Raw genomic sequence first — 17,921 nt, 5'->3', positions numbered from 1 at the left:
AATGAGTAAAGCTTACCTGCATTACCTAATTTTCAACAGTAACAATTGCAACCCAAAATAACATAACAAAATCTACATGAAGATATCGGGCCCGTACTGCAAAGTGCGCATGCGCCAACGTTTGTTCTTGGCTGCAGGCCAGGGTTGGATTATTCAGTGCGAGTATCACCAGTGTGGTAACAGATTCCTGTTTAACATTTAGAATGACTGACAGTGTTTATATATTTATTAGTTAGATATACCAGATTTGTACTAGTTGGCGTGTCTTTATATGACAAGAAATGTAACTTTGTAGTAGGAATAGACCGATTATCGGCCGCATTGACGCATATCGGCATCGGCCTTTTTTTTTTATCCGACGGCCGATAAGAGATCAATTTAAAACTGGGTTATTTTGCCTCTGATGCAGCCGCGCCTCTCTGTCTGCAGTCACTACTCTGTCTCCAGCATTGTCCCACCCACAGCACTGATTGGTTACACGCAGAGCCATGGCACGGGTAACAGCCAATCAGCAGTGCATGGAAGCTGTGCATGCAGAGTGCTCACACACACGGCGGAGAGGAGAAAAAGTTCATTTCTTTGCTAATTTTATTTAACTTTGTTTTATTTACTTTATAGAACTACAGGAAGTTATTTATTTATTTATTTAGATGTTCAGTTAACTTTATAAGAGATGCTGCTGACCCTGGGAACTCCCTGCGCTTTTTGTTTGTTTGTTTAATAAACATATGCTTAAAGGCATTTAAACAAAGTTAAGTGTTGGAGTTTGTATTATTCAAAATTTTGACGCCAATATTTTCACTTTTACTGCAAATGAATATCGGCTTCAAATATCGGTTATCGGCCTCCTTGACTACTAATAATCGGTTATCGGCCCTGAAAGAACCATATCGGTCTATCTCTAATTTGTAGCCCTCTCCTGGCGGTTACACTGGCTGACTCTCACAGTCCAAAGACGTGCTTGTTAGGTTCATTGGTGACTCTAAAATTGCCTGTGAGTGTGAAAAGTTGTCTGTCCCTATGTGTCAAGAATTATTGATACTCATTTTAATGAATTAGTTTTGTAATCTAATGAGAAATTTAATTTATTTTAGCTTATCATAGTTGTTAAATTTAGGTACTCCACTCAAAACGTATTAAATCCAATAAAGTGCAAATTGTTACCTCAATTTTATTGAGTAGATTTTAAAGGTAGCTTTTCACAGTGCATGCTCACATAAATACCAGGTGGACTAACATGAGGAAGGAAACATGTAAAGCAGTGAGTAGTTGTTGTTGGAAGACTTTTATTTCAAAGTTTAGTTATAAAAATGCCTCTTTTTAAAATACTTTGTCGACATGTGTGCCAGGTATTTTGGGATCATCATCATCATCAGCACATCAGGATGTAATCAATCATCCTCTTTATAAACGTTACAAGCAGGTCTGAATGGAAATGAATGCGCCCGTGGATTTACAGTAACTGGGGGGGGAAATATTAAAGCGAAGAATTCATGCCTAGTTGCAAACATGACCATTAATCCCAGTTAGCCCGGACCACAAACCTCAGCTCCCTGAGTTAGTAACAAAGTATATCCCAGTTATGAACCTTGAGCTACTACAGGAGTGATCTAAAGTGGGGAATCTATTTGTTAGAAAATACATGAATCTATTGTGCAAGCACTAATAATAATAATTCCAATTTAATTTGTGCAATCTACAAGCAAGGCAGCCATAACAAAGAGGTACAGTCTGTTGTAGTCCTAGTAACTGTCATTGATTACCAAATACAGCAGCGTGTGTGTGTGTTAGTGTGCCGCTTAAAGCTGCATTCAGGGTCATCACGCAGTTCCTTTCTAGCATCTGTGAGATTTGTTCGCCGCAAACATTTTCTGTTTAGGGTTTTTTTTTTGTTTCAGCTCTTCTTGTATTAAATTATTACATGCAGATCTAAGGCCTGCACACAACCAAACCTGTTACACAACACTTAGAAAAGTTCATTTGAAATTGTACGTTCTTATTTTTGTTACAGTGCATTCAGGATTATAGCTATATACAATGTTATTTGTACAAAAGGAAAATGCCCATCCGTGGCTTCTTATAAACAAAGTGTACAGTAGATACATCCTGCAATATTGCTTTGTTGTGAAACATGACAACATTGTTAAAAAAGACCTGCCAACACAGCGATTCAGCGACTGTTTGGCTCCGTCTGTCACGTTTAAGTGTCTCTCAGGAACAAAAGCAAGTCTCTGGTCCTCAGGTGAGTGTGTCTCTAACAGTCCTCTTCCCCAGTGTGTGTGTGTTTGTGTGTGTATGGGTCCAGACCGGGATAGCTGCTCAGTGTCTCAGCACCATTAGTGTCCATATTGAGGTGGACTTTGGGTCCGTCCTTCAGAGGTAAAGTCATTGAGAGCCTTTGTCAATCAACCAGGAGATGTCTCCAGTCCTGCAAACCCAGAGAACAGCGGTGAGACACATTCACATGAGTGTGTTTATGAAAAAGACTCCCTGCACACGCTCAGTATGAGGGGAATGAAAAAGAGAAAAAGCTCATATTTGTTCGTACTTGCCGAGCCGGGCTAACATCCTGGAAAGTTTGTGTTTGCGTTATTAGAAATGGAAGACATAAAAGACGTGAGCAACACAACATTTAGATCAGACCAACAAGACAGAAATGTGTCTAATAACAATATAGTAACACAAATACAGCAACATGATATCAGCCTAATGAACTTCTATCTTATAGCTTCCATACTTTGCCATAAAATACACATTTAATAATGAAAGGGCAGACATGCCAATTATTTTGAATATTCTAGGAAGTTAATTTTATATAAATTATATGAAAATCTCTTATTCCCTATTTTTAAGTTGAATCGAAATGCAATTAATTGCAATTAATTTATATCTATGTAATTTGCATTTTATTGTAAAGTTTAATATTATGTCATAATTATCATATTTTATAAAATATTTGTGTATTTCTTCACTCTTCATGATAACTAAATTAAATAAGTAGAACTTAAATTGAAATTGATTGTCAAAACTTTTGTTTTTGAAGTACAATTTAACGCTGCCTGTGAATGAACTGTTCATGCTTATAAATAGTTGAGGCGAGGAGAAGTTGTTAGCAAATGGATTAATTAACACTTAAAATATCTAATATATTCTTAATTATCCGCTTATTACAATAATATTCAGTGTTATTAACATTGAAAATCAAATAACCTGTAAAATAAAGTATCACTGAAGCAGAATAACAGCTGGTGTCATGTTCCTGTAGTCTAACATGTAGTTTCATACTCCAGCTGCTTTGCCCTGTGTAATACTTTCCATGTGATTTAAGTCACACGCTCTGCGAGGAGACATGTTCTCTGTCAAACTGATGACATTTGTCATGTTTTTCTTCATAGTGAAACCTGAGAAACCTAAAGAACACAACAGCTTTTGTAACCGTGACCAGATTTAGCTCTTACTTACTCCACATCTCGTTTCTTAATCGTCTTTCCGGATCCTAAGACCTCTGCCACTCGGGATACAATGGGATCATAGTTCATGCTGGCAACAGCCACCACCTCCTCACTCCTATAGATGCACCACAGGGAGAAACAGTGAGCGACTGTTATTAAATTATACTGTACGTCCCTGTTTAATCCTAAAATTAGATTATAAATACACAGAAATCAAATAATATATGGATCTACTCTGAACTTTTTCATTGTGATTAAGATTGCAGGGAAAATGAACTAAATAAAACCTACCTGGTGTAAAACGCCACAAATCTCAGTTCATCCAGATCTCCTTGTATGATGACATCATCAAATCCGTCACCATAACCTTCACAAACAGAACATTATAAACATATATTGTGTATCAAAAACATGCAATTTCAGGCTCAATTCTCAGTCTGAGGTGTTTATTTTAAACGTACAGCTAGGTGGCAGTGTGGTTACCTACACTTTACAGCCTCTGATCTGTCCCATGCTGCATGTTTCCCTCATTACACTGATCAAATGTCAGCAAACAACTAAAGACAGGTGTGAGGCCTGCACCTACCTGCATAGCGTATGGTCTTCCCGAACATGGCTGACCAGAAGTAAGGCACAGTTTTGATATCAGTGGCTCTGCCCATCATGCTGAGAGCTGCCACTCTTCCTGTCAGTGACAATAAAACATTTACATCACAGTAAAGTGGAACAGCTTTAGATATGCAGGCAGGACCGAGCGATTACACACTCACCGTGAACATGAGCCATCTGCCAGTGAGGGATGTTCACCTTCTTGTTGTTTCGAGGCGGGAAAGGAAAAATCACCACGTCTCCTCCAGCAAACACCCCGTCAGCATTTGTCTGCATCATCTGGGAGAAAGTTTACAAGAGTTAAATTGACATCACAGGACAAAACGGTTTCACTCAGGCTCCAGGATTTTATAAATTACCTTGTTGACAGTGATGAAGCCCCTGGAGTCCATGTGGATGCCGCTTTGTTTCAGGAAGCCTGTAGCAGGAACACTTCCTGCAGGAGAGAAGAAGTGACAGAAAGTCAGAAAGTCAATCAATCGAATCATCTTCCCTGTTTATACACCACTGCAGGTAACAAGGAGAGATTTGAAAGTCTTTTACATCACCTGCACCGATGACACACACGTCCGCCCGCAGGACTTTCCCACTCTTCAGCACCACCTCCTTCAGCTGTGACACAGGAAAAACTAAATATCCAGGACATGTAATAGATTTCCATTATGATACATTTACTGCTATGACACTTCGAGTGGTGCTAGGAAGTGAAAAAGTGGAGATTAAAAGGTCCAAAAAACATCCATACAGTAAGCACACATTTTTCAACCAAGCTTTAAGCTCTTTGTGTCACTTAAGAGATTTCAGTTACTCTGTTTGTGTTGGAAAATGTTGGCATCACGTAGTTTTCTGTTAAATGGACTGTACTTATATAGCGCTTTTCTAGTCTTTGCGACCACTCAAAGCTGCTTTTACACTCCATGTCACATTCACACATTCATACACTGATGGCAGAGGCTGCTACGTAAAGTGCCCAACTGTCAATCAGTTTATCACATTCATACCCGTTGGCTTTGCCGCCGGGACACTTCGACATGTAGCCTGAGGGAGCTGGGGATCAAACCGCCAACCTTCTGATTGAAAGACTCTACCACTGAGCCACAGCCGCCCCAATTCTTACAATACCACTCTAAAATCACTCTCTTAATACTATAAAACAACTATATATGACCCTCAAATATTTCAACAATGGCACAAAAAGTAGCCAGTGGCTCCATATGTTTTTCTATTAGTCCTCAAAAATAAGTGGTGCCTGGCTACTACAGAAAACATTGCACTTCCAGAAAAACAGTCACAGTCAAATTAAAATAAATAAACCTGCAAGCGAAATATTGTATTGACAATATAATTATATTGACCCTAACAGCATTCTCTGGGTTTGTGTCATCAATCCATCCTGAACTTGATAATGACATGTTTCAGTAGAGTCTAAATTAGCAAAAAATGCTTTGTGATAACTCGCATAATGACGCCGTGTAGGTAGACCAGGCTGTGCAAAACATAATATCTACAATATGTCTTTCACAAAAAAAAAGTTCTACAGGGAAATACCAAAAAACAAAGATCAAACTAAGGTCCTGCTTCGAATTGGGCAAACATAGTTTAGCATAATATGGTGGCCAATCAAATTTCAGCAATAGTTTTAAACAGTCGTAATACTGTGAAACAAATTCTTCAGGGGCTTTAAAGTTGTCACCCTCCAAAAAGTCGTTTTGTGTTTCTTATCTGACTCATCTTCATGGATATACATGGAGCGATTGTGCTGTTTCTCTCACTTTCAGAATACCTGTCCATGATGACCAATCATCTCTGACACCTCGTTCAGCATGTAGAACTTCACTCTGTTCGCCTCAAACAGCTGCAGAGATAAAACACATCACAGCGCATACAGTGACCAGGTGAAAACAACTGAAACATTTACACCCTCTCTTGTGGTAACTGGGGTATAGCATTTTAACCAGCAGGATTTTTTCCCCCATGTAGATGTACGTGTGTGTATGTGTGTACCTTCATTATGGCTTTCCCTACTTTCTCGCCGAGAGCTTGTTTAAAGGGGACAGTCTCGATCCCGATGACAGAGACCGAGTGGGCTTTGTCAGTGAGAGCTGCAGCCACCTCCATGCCTGCCAACACAACAAAGAAACAGCATACAAATGATGTATGTCCTAGTTAATGCAAAATGATACAAAGGGCGACAAATTAAAGAAGCACCAGAACGATCAGCGAGCAGAGGGGTGACTGAATGCTTTGATTACATTGACAATAATGTCTAGACAATGTTCTCTTATTTTATTACAATGTATATATTATAAATATCATCTCATTAGAATTTGATTGTTTCATAGCCACTGGGTGTATTAATTATTTCCCACGTATAAAAATATAATGATTTTTGCTGCAGAACATATCACTGATTTATATATGTGTTTGTTTTAAGGAAGGGAGCAGATGAAGGGTAAATCTTTCTCTCTGATTGGTTGTTAGTACACGTGAGTCATCATGTGATACTTGAGAGCTGCTTATAGGTTACACTTACACTTAGTTAGTGATTGGAGTGGGTCAGAGGAGTACATTGCTGTAGTAACTACTTTGCTATAATTCTTAAAGGTTTGATAAATAGCCCATGTGATGCTTATTGTCATATCACCACATGAAGGACCATGTTTTGTTTTAAGTTTAAGAAACTTAACCCGAACCAAGGCATGCTGAAAAACCTCGTAGTGCTTTAACCCTGTACTGACTCAATCTTCGCAGTTTTGTCACCCTCAAATGAGAAGAATGGGATTAAACGTAAATGTCTCTTTTTCTCACCAACAAAAGATGTTCCCACAATCACAGCGTTCTTGTTGTTGGCGAGCCTCGCGACGCTGTTAGCGTCATCCGGCGTCCTGAGGTGGAAGACGTTCTTGACGTCGTTGCCTTTGTAGGTCATTGGTTTGGGTCTTTTAGGAAGAAAAAGAAGCAATCAGACATCAATATTTAAATAATAATGTCAACTGCTTAATTACTCAGTGTAAATAACGTTTTTATTTACTTGCTTCCTGTAGCAATAAAGAGTTTCCTGTACTCCATCCTCAAGCCATCTTCAAAGGTCACAGATCGTGTTTTCACATCTATTGCGACAACCTGAAGGGAAAAATCAAAGGGACATAGAGGTTTATACTTTTGGATATATACTGTATATCTAATGAATTAATTGATCTATTATTAGCCATCAGCCAGCTGTCTCACCTCTTTCTCTGTGAGCAGCTCGATGTCATGGTCCTGTAGGAAGCTCATGGAGCGCAGTTTCAGCTGCTCTGCTGTGCTCTCTAAGGACTGAGGATCATTAAGTTAGTGCTAAGTCTATCAATAAAAAAATAAAATAAATTGAAGCAAAAAGGGCTGTTCCAAAATCAACAGCGTTAAGCTTTTCATGGCACATCTTCACACTCAGTTGTGTCTGTTTACATTCACTCCCTTTAAATCTTTGTTGCAGTGAGGTGCAGCTGTTCCCCAAAGATCTCCTGTTTTAGCACCGCTGACCAAAGCAGCACCTCTGCAGTCTGTTACATAACTGTTTAAGCAAAGACATTTCTGTCTTAGATTTACATGGTCTGAGTTTGTGTACAAACCTTACTCAGTTTAGGCCTGTCGTACGGAGGATGTCTGTCCATGGTGCACATGACGATGCGATCGGTGAAGCCCTCCTGCCTCAGTGTCTCTGCACACACCAGACCTGCCGGACCTGCGGACACGTTCAGAGAAAGCGAAAGACAATGCTGCTGGGAAGAGTCAAATACAACTGGATCCTTAGAGGAAAAAACTACAGAAACTCACTGACCTGAGCCAATGATGAGAACATGGCTGAAGCCCGTGTTGGAGTTAATGACGGCTGAGCATCGGGCCATGGGCTTTGACCTTTTCTGTGACTGAAGAGCCTGAAAATGTTAGTTTGAAGAAAGATCTTAGATCAGTCCGATGCTCTGTTTATTTTCTGACATAAATTCCCCACATTCCTTTTCTTGTTACCTGCTTGTTTGCACGAATGATCACCTTGTCCTTTTCAACTCTGACCTGGAGCAAACAGACATGAGCGATGTGTACACTTTTTGAAGGTGCTTAGAGACATGATAAGGCAGGGAATGTGTTAAAAGACAGCGCCAGCGTAGAGGGTCACCTGGAAGGTAGGCAGGCTGTCCAGTCCAGGGAAGTCCTCGATGTCTCCAGTTGCAATGTTGAAACACGCGCCGTGCCAAGGACAGCGCACGTGTCCTTTTGACAACACACCTGGAAGGACAGAAAAGGCAAGTTTATCATTTAACATAAGATAAGAATGTTATTAACAAAATATAAATATAAATTCCTTACCTTTGACCAGCGGTGCTCCGTAGTGTGGACACTTGTGGCCCATAGCTGAGAACTCGCCGTGTTCTTTGATCAACAAAGCTCTGCCACTTCCCAAGTCGACCTCACGCATCCTGTTAAACATATAAAACAGGCTTGTGTTTGCATTCACAAATGTTTTTTTTAATAAAATCTTGTCCACTTTTTTATTTAAAAGAACTATGTGGATGCCAAATTAAAAACACAAGAAGGCATCAGGACTATTGCTACAAGTTGAATTTTAGCAGCTGAATCTATATATTGAAGTTGCACTCTGATATCAAAAATCAGCACAAAAACTTGTGGAAAAAGACACTTTAAGTAGCAGTGTGTAGGATTTAGTGGTGTCTAGCTGTGAGGTTATAGATTGCAACGATCTAATTACCCTCCCCTGCCAAGCAGGGTTTTTGGGGGATGCACAAAAAGCAAAAATCCCGCCCTCTCCAGAGCCAGGGTAATTTTTCGTATGGGGCTATTGTAGAAGCTTTGCAGTCTTCATGGATGACACCTGCTCCCACTCTAAATGTAAAGACTTCAAGGTGACAAAAACCCAAACATACTTAGGAATATCATATTACATTTATGCCACTTCATCTTTTAACACAGCAGCCATTTTCCTCTGACGTCATGCTAAAAGTAAGAAGCTCAAATGCTGTGATAATGTTGCCCTGCTGTGTTTCAGGTTAAAAGTTATGTAAAATAAGGAAACCTGACAAAAAGTGAAAAAAATAAAGGTCCAACAGGCCAAAAAATATTATTACAATTAGCCACCTTTCGACAACAGCTAAAGTTAGCATTTAAGCACTTCCTGGCTAACATTACTGTTTGATAGTGTGTCTCAGTTCAATAGTAAAGTTGTCATATGAATTTGAAATATCATCACACACCTTCAATACACTCTAATGAACCCTGTGGGTAAAATACACTGGACCTTTCTTATCGTGTAACACTAATGTAACTGTAATGTTAGTTCGGCAGTGGTTCAGTGCTAACTGAAGCTGCCGTTAAATGCTAGCTAGTGGGTTATCCAATGTATTGTCCTTCTAGATAGAAGTCTCTCCAGACTATTCATTGAATTTTTATTTGTTGATTAATCTGGAAGCAGTGAAATTATTATGATGTGTCATGTTCACTACTTTATGGCTTATGACTTGTAACCTGGAACACAGCAGTGCAACAATATTTCTGCATTTGAAACTCTCATCCTTAGCATGACATCAGAGGAAAATGGACGACGTGTGAATATGATAGCTAGATTAATTGGAGATGAAACGCACCCTTGCTCATCCCAATACAGTCAGAGGTTTGCTACAGCCTTTACTGGTATTGTGACTAGTAATATATGGAAGCTAATGTTGCTAACGCTAGCAAACTTTTCATAGATGCTGCTGTGAGTTTAATGACTTTGCAACTCTTATTTATTGTGTCGTTGTTACACTAGCTTTTAGCCTTTAATCCCTTAATTGTTACATATGGCTGTTATTTAGTATAATTATTTTCCTTTTCGATTCGTTATTCGTTAATATGTTTTGTTGTTGTTTGCTTAATGTTTGTGTGATATATTAATTAATTTCTTACTGTCCGTTTTCCAGATCTTTAACGTGACAGACGGAGGCCTCCACATAGTCCCGTGGTTTGTGGTAGAGGGGGAGCGCCGTGGAGTCCTCATCTGAGCCGTGTCCCAGGGCCCCGTTAGGTCTGCAGTCAGCGAAGGGACTCGCCTTTCCATTAGGTGAGAGTCCGTCCGCCTCTTTTTCTTTTTCCAGGAGAGAGAGTTCCACTTTAACTTCAACTGCACAACACAGACACGTCTCACTTAGAAAACACCTGAAATGCATGACTGAACACACAAAGCGCTGTCACTTAAAGCAGGGAAATGATGCTGGAAAGATTTCAAATAGAACTCTGCTTCAGTAATTGTGGTAGATTATAAATGCTGCTAATCACCAATGGATTGCATGCACGTTTTTTATTATAGCTGACCTCTCTTGATTTATTACTTTCCTTCTCTATTGCTTTGGAGGAGTAATATGACTTCGGCTAGAAGAGACGTCTACAGCTTTGAGACAAATTGAGTCTGACATCTCCACTTAGGAAACAAATGAATGCAGGAAGTAGCAGAGGGGAGAAATGTGTAAGGGCAAGTTTGCCTTGTTTTTGCTTCCTTTCCTTCGACCTTCTTGTGAGTAGCATTGTTAGGAGTATCATTCAGATGTTCAAAACTCAATACAAACCCACATTTGTCTCTTAAATTGCAGTAAATCAGTTCTACAATGCACCTAAATGTCCCCATGTAAAGCATGTTTGCCATGTAAAGCAAACATGCTTTAAAACTGTTACTTTTCATACCAGATTTACCAGTGATACGGAGCAGAAAATCCACTAAAACTGAGACAGGTGGCTCAACATGTTGCTGCTAAATTTGAAACAAATCACTCCTCACTCTCCATGCCATCTGTCTATATCTAAATAAGCTTAATAAGCAAGTAAATTGTATTTTGACAAAACAAAAATGCCTTTAAAAATGACATTTCCATAAAGGAAACTGAAATAAACACCAAAAAGACCATTACAGTGAATCTTAGCATGTCAGTCAGTTTGGCTGCTTTCCTTTAGAAAACAGACTCTAGCAGACTGGAGTATATTTATTTCTCTTTTGTGTGACAGTCAGTTTCATTGCTAATTTGAGATGGGCTTCAGTTTGGTTTGTATATTTCTGAACATTAAGAAATGGTTGTGTAACTGATTTTTTTTTCACTGCCGCAGGCTTTATCTGTTCGGCTGGAAAAATGTGCTGATCATCCGGTTCTTACACAGTAATCTGGCAGGAATTTTCTCCTGCTGAGCGAGCCTTAATTAAAATCAATGGAAAATCATAATAGTGAGAGCAATTGCAGGAGAAAAGAAAAAGAAAGCTTTCCACAGCTGAAGAGATGCTGCTGCTAAATCACCACTGAGGCTTCATTTGATCAGCACTAATAACTTATCTGGTGTTCCAAAAATATTTTCTCTAATACTTTATTTAATCTCTTAAATGTTTTGAGCTTTAATGCAGACTTTATTTTCATCATATTTTGACGAAAATAAAGGAGGCAGTATGTTATGTCTACAAGCTCCCACTCCCTGTAGATCCTGTCATGCTACCAGTAAACTCCAGCTTAAACTCAGATGTATAGCTTTACCATATATTAAGCAGGTGTTCATTTATAGATATATTTTAAGGTCACAAAATAAGCAACTTAAAAATATTATCACCATTAATCAGTGTATTGTTTTGATATTCCAACTTCACAACCAATTTGTAACTTCAGCCCTGAACTTTTTAGTTATGGCTCAGAAATTAAGCCAACGCTGAAGTTCCAAAAACTGCAGTTCCTCAAGTGGCCACTTGAGGCCGGCTCCAAAAGTGAGTCATTCCTCATTAGGCCCCATATTAAAACATACACAACATGACAGCAGAATTAAACCTGTTCATAGTCTGGTACAAACAACGGTTTAGGTCTCTATGGCTACTTTCTTGACAACTCAGTGCAGAGGTGAATGTGTAACTCACCTGTTTAAATTGTCGTACAGTTAAAATTAGTCGCTTTGAGTGACAGGCCGTTGCAGCTAGCTGTCTGCTAGGTGTCACACCTGACACTGAACTCAACCTCTTTGCTTTGTTTGTGGTTTTGGAGATTTTTTCATGCTAGACCGTCTAAGTCTGTGCTCCAGCTTTTTCAGAGAGTGAATTAAGTATTAATATGTTAGCACTAGTTAGCATGTATCGTGTCTGCGCTCACTATATTTGTCCTGTTAGCTTGTTCTATGTTTGCATCCATTGATTTAGTTCTGGTGGTCCATGCAGGTGAGACAGGACTGTTGTTGGCTTTTCTCCTCAGAGAAGACTGCGCACCGTAGCGATGAGAAGTGTGGTTATTTTGAATAACCCTGTTAGCTTAGTTCACCTACTGCTTGCTCTCCCAGTGGAGAAATATGCTAGCTAGCGGCAAGTTTGCTTGGTTCCAGAAGCTCTTTTTACTTTTTAATAATTATAATAATAATAATAATAATAATAATACATTTTATTTATATAACGCTTTAAAAGGTACTCAAAGGCACTTTACATGAAAGAAAGAACGGAAGCAACAATAGCATTAGTCTAACAAATTAACAACTCCTGTCAGCTACCACCAAAAATAGAATTGTTGTAAGCTAGCTGATTTGCCAGCTAATTAATTTGCCTTGAGCATAGGCGAAAACCCTCTAATCTAATTTTGTTGACCTCTGGGTAAAACAAGATCTGGACACCCGCAGCACTAGAGGCTTCAAAACAGCAGCTCACAAACCAGTAGGTGATCTCACGTTGGCTGCATCCTCTTCTTTTATAAAGACCTGAACGTTAAATTTGTTTCTTTTTGAATTCACACTTGTTAGGAGCTTCATCATCGCTAATCTTTCCCTGGTTTGTTCGTCCTTAAAATTTCAACTAAAAATATACAATAAAACTAATTTAACCTCCACTTTAGATAACACTGAGAATAGTCTGACAGTCTAAATGGCAAAAACAGTAGTTAGTTAGTATCACCTGCAAGACTGCAATGGAGCACTGAAATGGATACACACATATAAAGTGTCATATTTCTATATTCATGTCTCAGTATGTAATCCTCTTGACCAAAGATGCCACAGCCATCATTGAAATTCCTCCCACACAAACACTATACAGCGCACAGAGGAGGCTGGATGGGATGTGTAACAGGATTTGGAGGATGTAGCTATGAGAAGGATCCAAACTGAACAAAATGTCCCGAAATATTTTGGAAAAACAAATTGTTCATTTTTACCGGGAAAAAAATGTTCCTCAGAAACAGAGATGAGCGTAGAGTTTTCAATCAGAATAATTCGCTTTTTCTGTTGTCACAGATTTTATTAGCAATATATTTCCTGGACCTCATGTTTACAGCTACTGGCCTTAAAGTCATTGTTATCAGTTTTTAACCACAAAAATACCCTTTCAATTTCCATATTTAACACCATATGTTCATCAGGTTGAAACTTTAATCTACATTGTTTGACTCTCCAGCTGCAAACCACTTATTGACTCATTAGTAGACACATTTATTTAAAATTCAACAACAATGTAGGCCAGACTGAGATGTGGAGACTTATTTGTTACCTGGTTTGGTTTTGGAGAAGCATCCTCCCATGGTGGGCCTGGGATTGAGGGATACCCAGGGCGAGGGAGGGAGGGGGGAGAGGGAGCGGAGGATTGGTCAGTTCCTTGGGCTGGGCTGTTTGGTCGGGAGGTCACGATAACGCAGAACTGTTCGTATGAGGACCTGCAGGTCCAGGCTGGCCATCGCACACGTCAGCTCCTCCACATAATCTGGACAGACAGAGGGAGCGACATCAACAACACGCACACACACCAGACAGATCTGTGTGTAAATGTAAAGCCTTATCGTGTTGTCATGAGTGTTTTTCTTCTATTACAACGTGGCTTGTTTGTTGTTGCTCAGGCGACACTTCAGTTAGCTTTTTATTTATGTGTCTTTCAAACTGACAGCATTTGGCCCTCATTTGTTTCCGTACTTTTTCAGTGGTCCCACTAATCAATCATAGTCATTGACTGTGTTTGTTATTAAACACAGAAGTGGTGTGATGTTGCCCTGAAGTCAGGATTCGACTGCCAAGGAAAGCTAGCCAGATTATTTGCTGTTTGTGTGTGTGTGTGTGTGTGTGTGTGTGTGTGTGTGTGTGTGTGTGTGTGTGTGTGTGTGTGTGTGTGTCTATGTAACATGTTAGTCCTTGTAAAAAGGAAGCAATTGTGTTAATTAGGAACATTTCCACACACGTTGTTACCTTTGTTCATGCATATTGCATGGGAAAGCGTTAAATATTAACAGCACTCTGACACCTATTAACTTTCTCGTCACACTGCGCTTTAAAGGGAAGCAGGGGCCCCTTGAGTTTCAAAATCCCCCTTGTTTTTTTGTTGCCACGTTGCCCTCACATTTGTGCCCGCTCTGGTATTTCACTCTCACATACAGTACTTAGTTACTCACAGAGCGGCTGGCTGCTATGAATCTGAACAGTCGAGGGGATGGCAGGTGAATCACTCAACATCCATCCATCACCAAATTATCCCTTTTGAGGTACAACCAAAAGGACTGCTTGATATTCTGAGCACAGCTTAATGTCCTTGAACTTTAGAAAAAAAAGAGGAGTGTTGAATGGAGCGCTGGTTAGAAAAAGTTCCTGAGGACAAACGAGAAATGGAAAGATCTCTGACCACAGCTCTGCAGCTCAGACTCACATGTTGTTTGTAATCTTAGTGTGTCTTTGCAGGTGGTGGAAGAAGCTGTGTATTTCTTACTGTGTGTTACTTTTACTTGAATATATCAAGTGCTACTTTATACTTCTATTCAGTTCAGAGGAAAATATTAAACACTTTATTTTACTACATTTATTTGACACTAGCAGTGACTTTGCTTAAAGATTGAAGTATTTGTTTCCAAACCATTTTGACCTTTGACCTTTGTAAAAACGTTTAAACTTCTGACGGTGACTTCTGACTCTTTACTGCCCAGTGAGACAAAATTATTCATATTTCATTAAAAAGACAGAAACAGAAAGGTGCAAAAAAACTGAACTCAACACAGATTTGTGAGACAAAATCTTTCCCCTCATTAATCACCCAGGACCCCCCCGGATTTATCTTGTGATCATTTAAAGGGGCCTGACCCCTACATTGGGAACCACTTGATCCATCTATATGACTTTGTGTAAAGAAGGTAAAAGTAGCTTGGCCAGCTTGGACAGAAATATGTTAATATAAATAAATATCATTTGCAGGAGCAAATTCTGCTGCTGATACTTCTGTACTTTTAATATAGTAGGCCTTTGAATTGTGCTACTGTTTCTTTGAGATATATATCACTTAACAAGTTGTAACTGAAAGTATAACATAAAGCATTTTAAATAAAAGGCAGCCACTGACGATATTTGGTCCTCATATCACTCCAGATTATCCAAATTGAGCCTCTTTCACAGGTGGAAAAACCTCTTCTTGCTCTGCACAATACATCTGTACTGAAGACTTTTTCAAGAGCCAGCAGAGACTCTGATGTTGTGTGTCACTAAACACAGAGATCAACATAGCTGATCTCTTCATGAAGAGAGAGGCATGTTGCCCCTTTAATAATTTGTCAACACTGAAATTTTGATGAACAACAAATTGGATCACAACGAGCTGCCATCCTGGAGTTCCAGCGAGCTCAAGATATTTTGTGCAAAACTAAAGTAGGTTAAGCAGATTTGTTCCTCACAACATATGACGCAGATCCCGCTCTCTCACTGTTGGGCCTGTCCCCAAGCAGTGCTAATAATCCTGCCTGCAAACAAGCTGTCAGATTCACTCACTTCCCTACAAATGTAATACCTGTTACTGGAATGTTGGAGCGGAGAATTAGCAAAATGCAGCTCCCGGTTGGGGGGCGAGGAGGCCGATCTGAACACTGACTGTGAGTGAAAAAAAACCCAGGAATGTTATGGGCTCTGAAGGCCACAACAATCACTCACACTGGACTTAAAAACATTTTCTGCAACAGCAAACACTGTTCATTAAATGTCACTTTCCAGCACTTCCACAAGCTGCTGGCGGCTCATTCAAACACTTGCTCTGCAGGTACATTGGCCTGTAGTTAAAGATTAGGGTCCTCTGATCCTCAACTGATAGTGGACAAATGCTCACAACAATCTAACTACCCACACACACACACACGCCTCTTTCCCTCGCTCACGTTCTCCTGGTTTGTGAAATAACCAGATAAGCCTGAGGAATCATCCCCCCCCCGATTGTGAAAGCTAACTATTGAGCAAAAGGGCTCACTCACCGGGCTCTTAGTGGTTATATAGTTTGTTTACGTTCCGCTTAAGGCGGCAGGGGACAAGTAGGTGAAATTGTTCAGGGTTTTAATCTTTGATCTCTTATTTTGATCTTGAAGGCAGCCATGTTTGAAGACAGATTTATCCTCCTTCGTCATTCACAGGAAGTTTCCCAAAATGCCAAGAAGCTTTTGATTAACTTCTATTTACTCACTCTCCTACGTGTCTTAGCTATAAAAGAATAAAGAGTGGATTAGAGTGAACCGCAATCCCCATTAAGGAGCTCTATTAGGTGACACAATCGGACATTATGAGCAGGTTCATTCACACCATTTTGGGCCAGGTTTGCTCGGAAGTTGACGATTGCTCGCTGTTACATAAATGACAGTTATTATTATATTACAGGCAGGATCAGGAAAGCTGACAACAGATTCATCAGGTCACAAACAGTATTAATTATTAAATATATAAAATGTAAAGTCAGGCGTATGTTTTTGCTCCTAGTCTGTGACATGCAGGAAGTTGTATAGTAAAATTTCAATAACAAACCTTTAGTTCTTGATACTTATAGCGGCCACGTGGCTCTAGAAAACAAAGATTATACTTAAAGCCTCGTTTACTGTGAAACTCAAAAGACAAAATGTTGCATTTCTTTCACTTTATTTTCCTCCTAAAAAGTTGAACCAAACTTAACATTGCGTTATATTTGTCCATAAAGCTAAACCTGGTTATCACTACTGGTCATTTTGCTGCTGCTCTGAGCGTTAACCTCGCCATGATGTCATGGAAAACTAGAATTGTGTGCGCCTTCATAACAACTGAGCAGTTTCTCAGCTGGCACACACACAAAGACACGCAAACACACAAATATAAGCTACTATAAAGTTATTGTTGGATGCTTTTATTATATTGATCGGGTTATGTTTAACTTCATATGTAACAGATCTGACCCATGAATTAAATTGTACTGAAGCTCTGTGTTTCTGCTCCTGTGATTTCAGGTCTACAGACTGCACCACACTTCATGGTTCTCCAGAGAACCACACAGCAACTTCCACACTCTGAAAGTACTCTGTGTGCCCATAGAGCCACAATGCAGGCAAATCCACATGAAGAGAAAAGTCTGATTTTACACAGCAGCATTCAAACACATCATATAGGAAGCTAATGAAACAGAGCTATGTGATAGTGTAAAGGAAATAGAAGCAGCTTACCGGTGTGCATGGAGCAGGTGCACTGAGATCCTGTCAGACTCCCCGGTGCTCAGCTCCCCCCACGGAGCTCGGCAGCATATTAGCACATGAGTCTCCCAACAATCCCGTCCACTGGAGTATTCCCAGTCTGTGTGTCCCTCTGTGCCCTCCTCCGCTCTCCTCTTCTGCCTCTCGATGCAGCAGAGACTACAGTGAGTGTGTGAGGGAGTGAGTGTGTGCGTGTGTGTGTGTGCCCCTTCTCTTCCAGCAGCAGCAGACTGAGCCGACCGGTCGTGGGAGTTGCTCTGTTTCCCTGGACGAGTCTGCAAACGCAGCACAGAGGACCTTTGCCAGTTCCTCAGCTGTATGCAGTATTGATGGAGTTGCTGAGGGGATGCTAACACAGCATGAATTCTCACCGTTCCCCGCTCTCGTT

The 17,921-nt window shown here is 39.9% G+C and overlaps 1 protein-coding gene across 3 annotated transcripts; it reads right to left on the bottom strand.

Annotated features, from left to right (window-relative positions):
• Positions 1 to 1,317: 1,317 nt before the first annotated feature.
• LOC138610253 (apoptosis-inducing factor 3) lies at positions 1,318 to 17,817 on the bottom strand. 3 transcript variants are annotated; one of them, XM_069682977.1, is made up of 21 exons: positions 17,507 to 17,817; positions 13,582 to 13,791; positions 10,002 to 10,215; positions 8,409 to 8,518; positions 8,218 to 8,327; positions 8,070 to 8,114; positions 7,882 to 7,978; positions 7,673 to 7,785; positions 7,290 to 7,376; positions 7,093 to 7,184; positions 6,870 to 7,000; positions 6,066 to 6,181; positions 5,845 to 5,916; positions 4,610 to 4,673; positions 4,421 to 4,497; positions 4,223 to 4,340; positions 4,039 to 4,137; positions 3,744 to 3,819; positions 3,463 to 3,567; positions 2,549 to 2,569; positions 1,318 to 2,428 (listed from the first exon to the last, which is right to left on the bottom strand). In XM_069682977.1, exons 2-21 carry the CDS (start codon positions 13,610 to 13,612, stop codon positions 2,386 to 2,388), a joined length of 1,821 nt encoding a protein of 606 aa, XP_069539078.1. In that variant the 5' UTR covers positions 13,613 to 13,791; positions 17,507 to 17,817; the 3' UTR covers positions 1,318 to 2,385. The 3 variants fall into 3 exon arrangements, with proteins under 3 accessions (XP_069539078.1, XP_069539080.1, XP_069539079.1); XM_069682979.1 differs by having other exon boundaries at positions 10,002 to 10,179; XM_069682978.1 differs by lacking the exon at positions 2,549 to 2,569.
• Between the last annotated feature and the right edge of the window lie 104 nt (positions 17,818 to 17,921).

This window comes from Semicossyphus pulcher, unplaced genomic scaffold, assembly GCF_022749685.1.
Source record: "Semicossyphus pulcher isolate SPU_LCO1_2020_fin unplaced genomic scaffold, fSemPul1.0.p SCAF_6, whole genome shotgun sequence".
Lineage (NCBI taxonomy): Eukaryota > Metazoa > Chordata > Actinopteri > Labriformes > Labridae > Semicossyphus > Semicossyphus pulcher.
The sequence above is the reverse complement of the archived record's forward strand: the minus strand, read 5'-3'. Positions and strand labels throughout refer to the sequence as shown.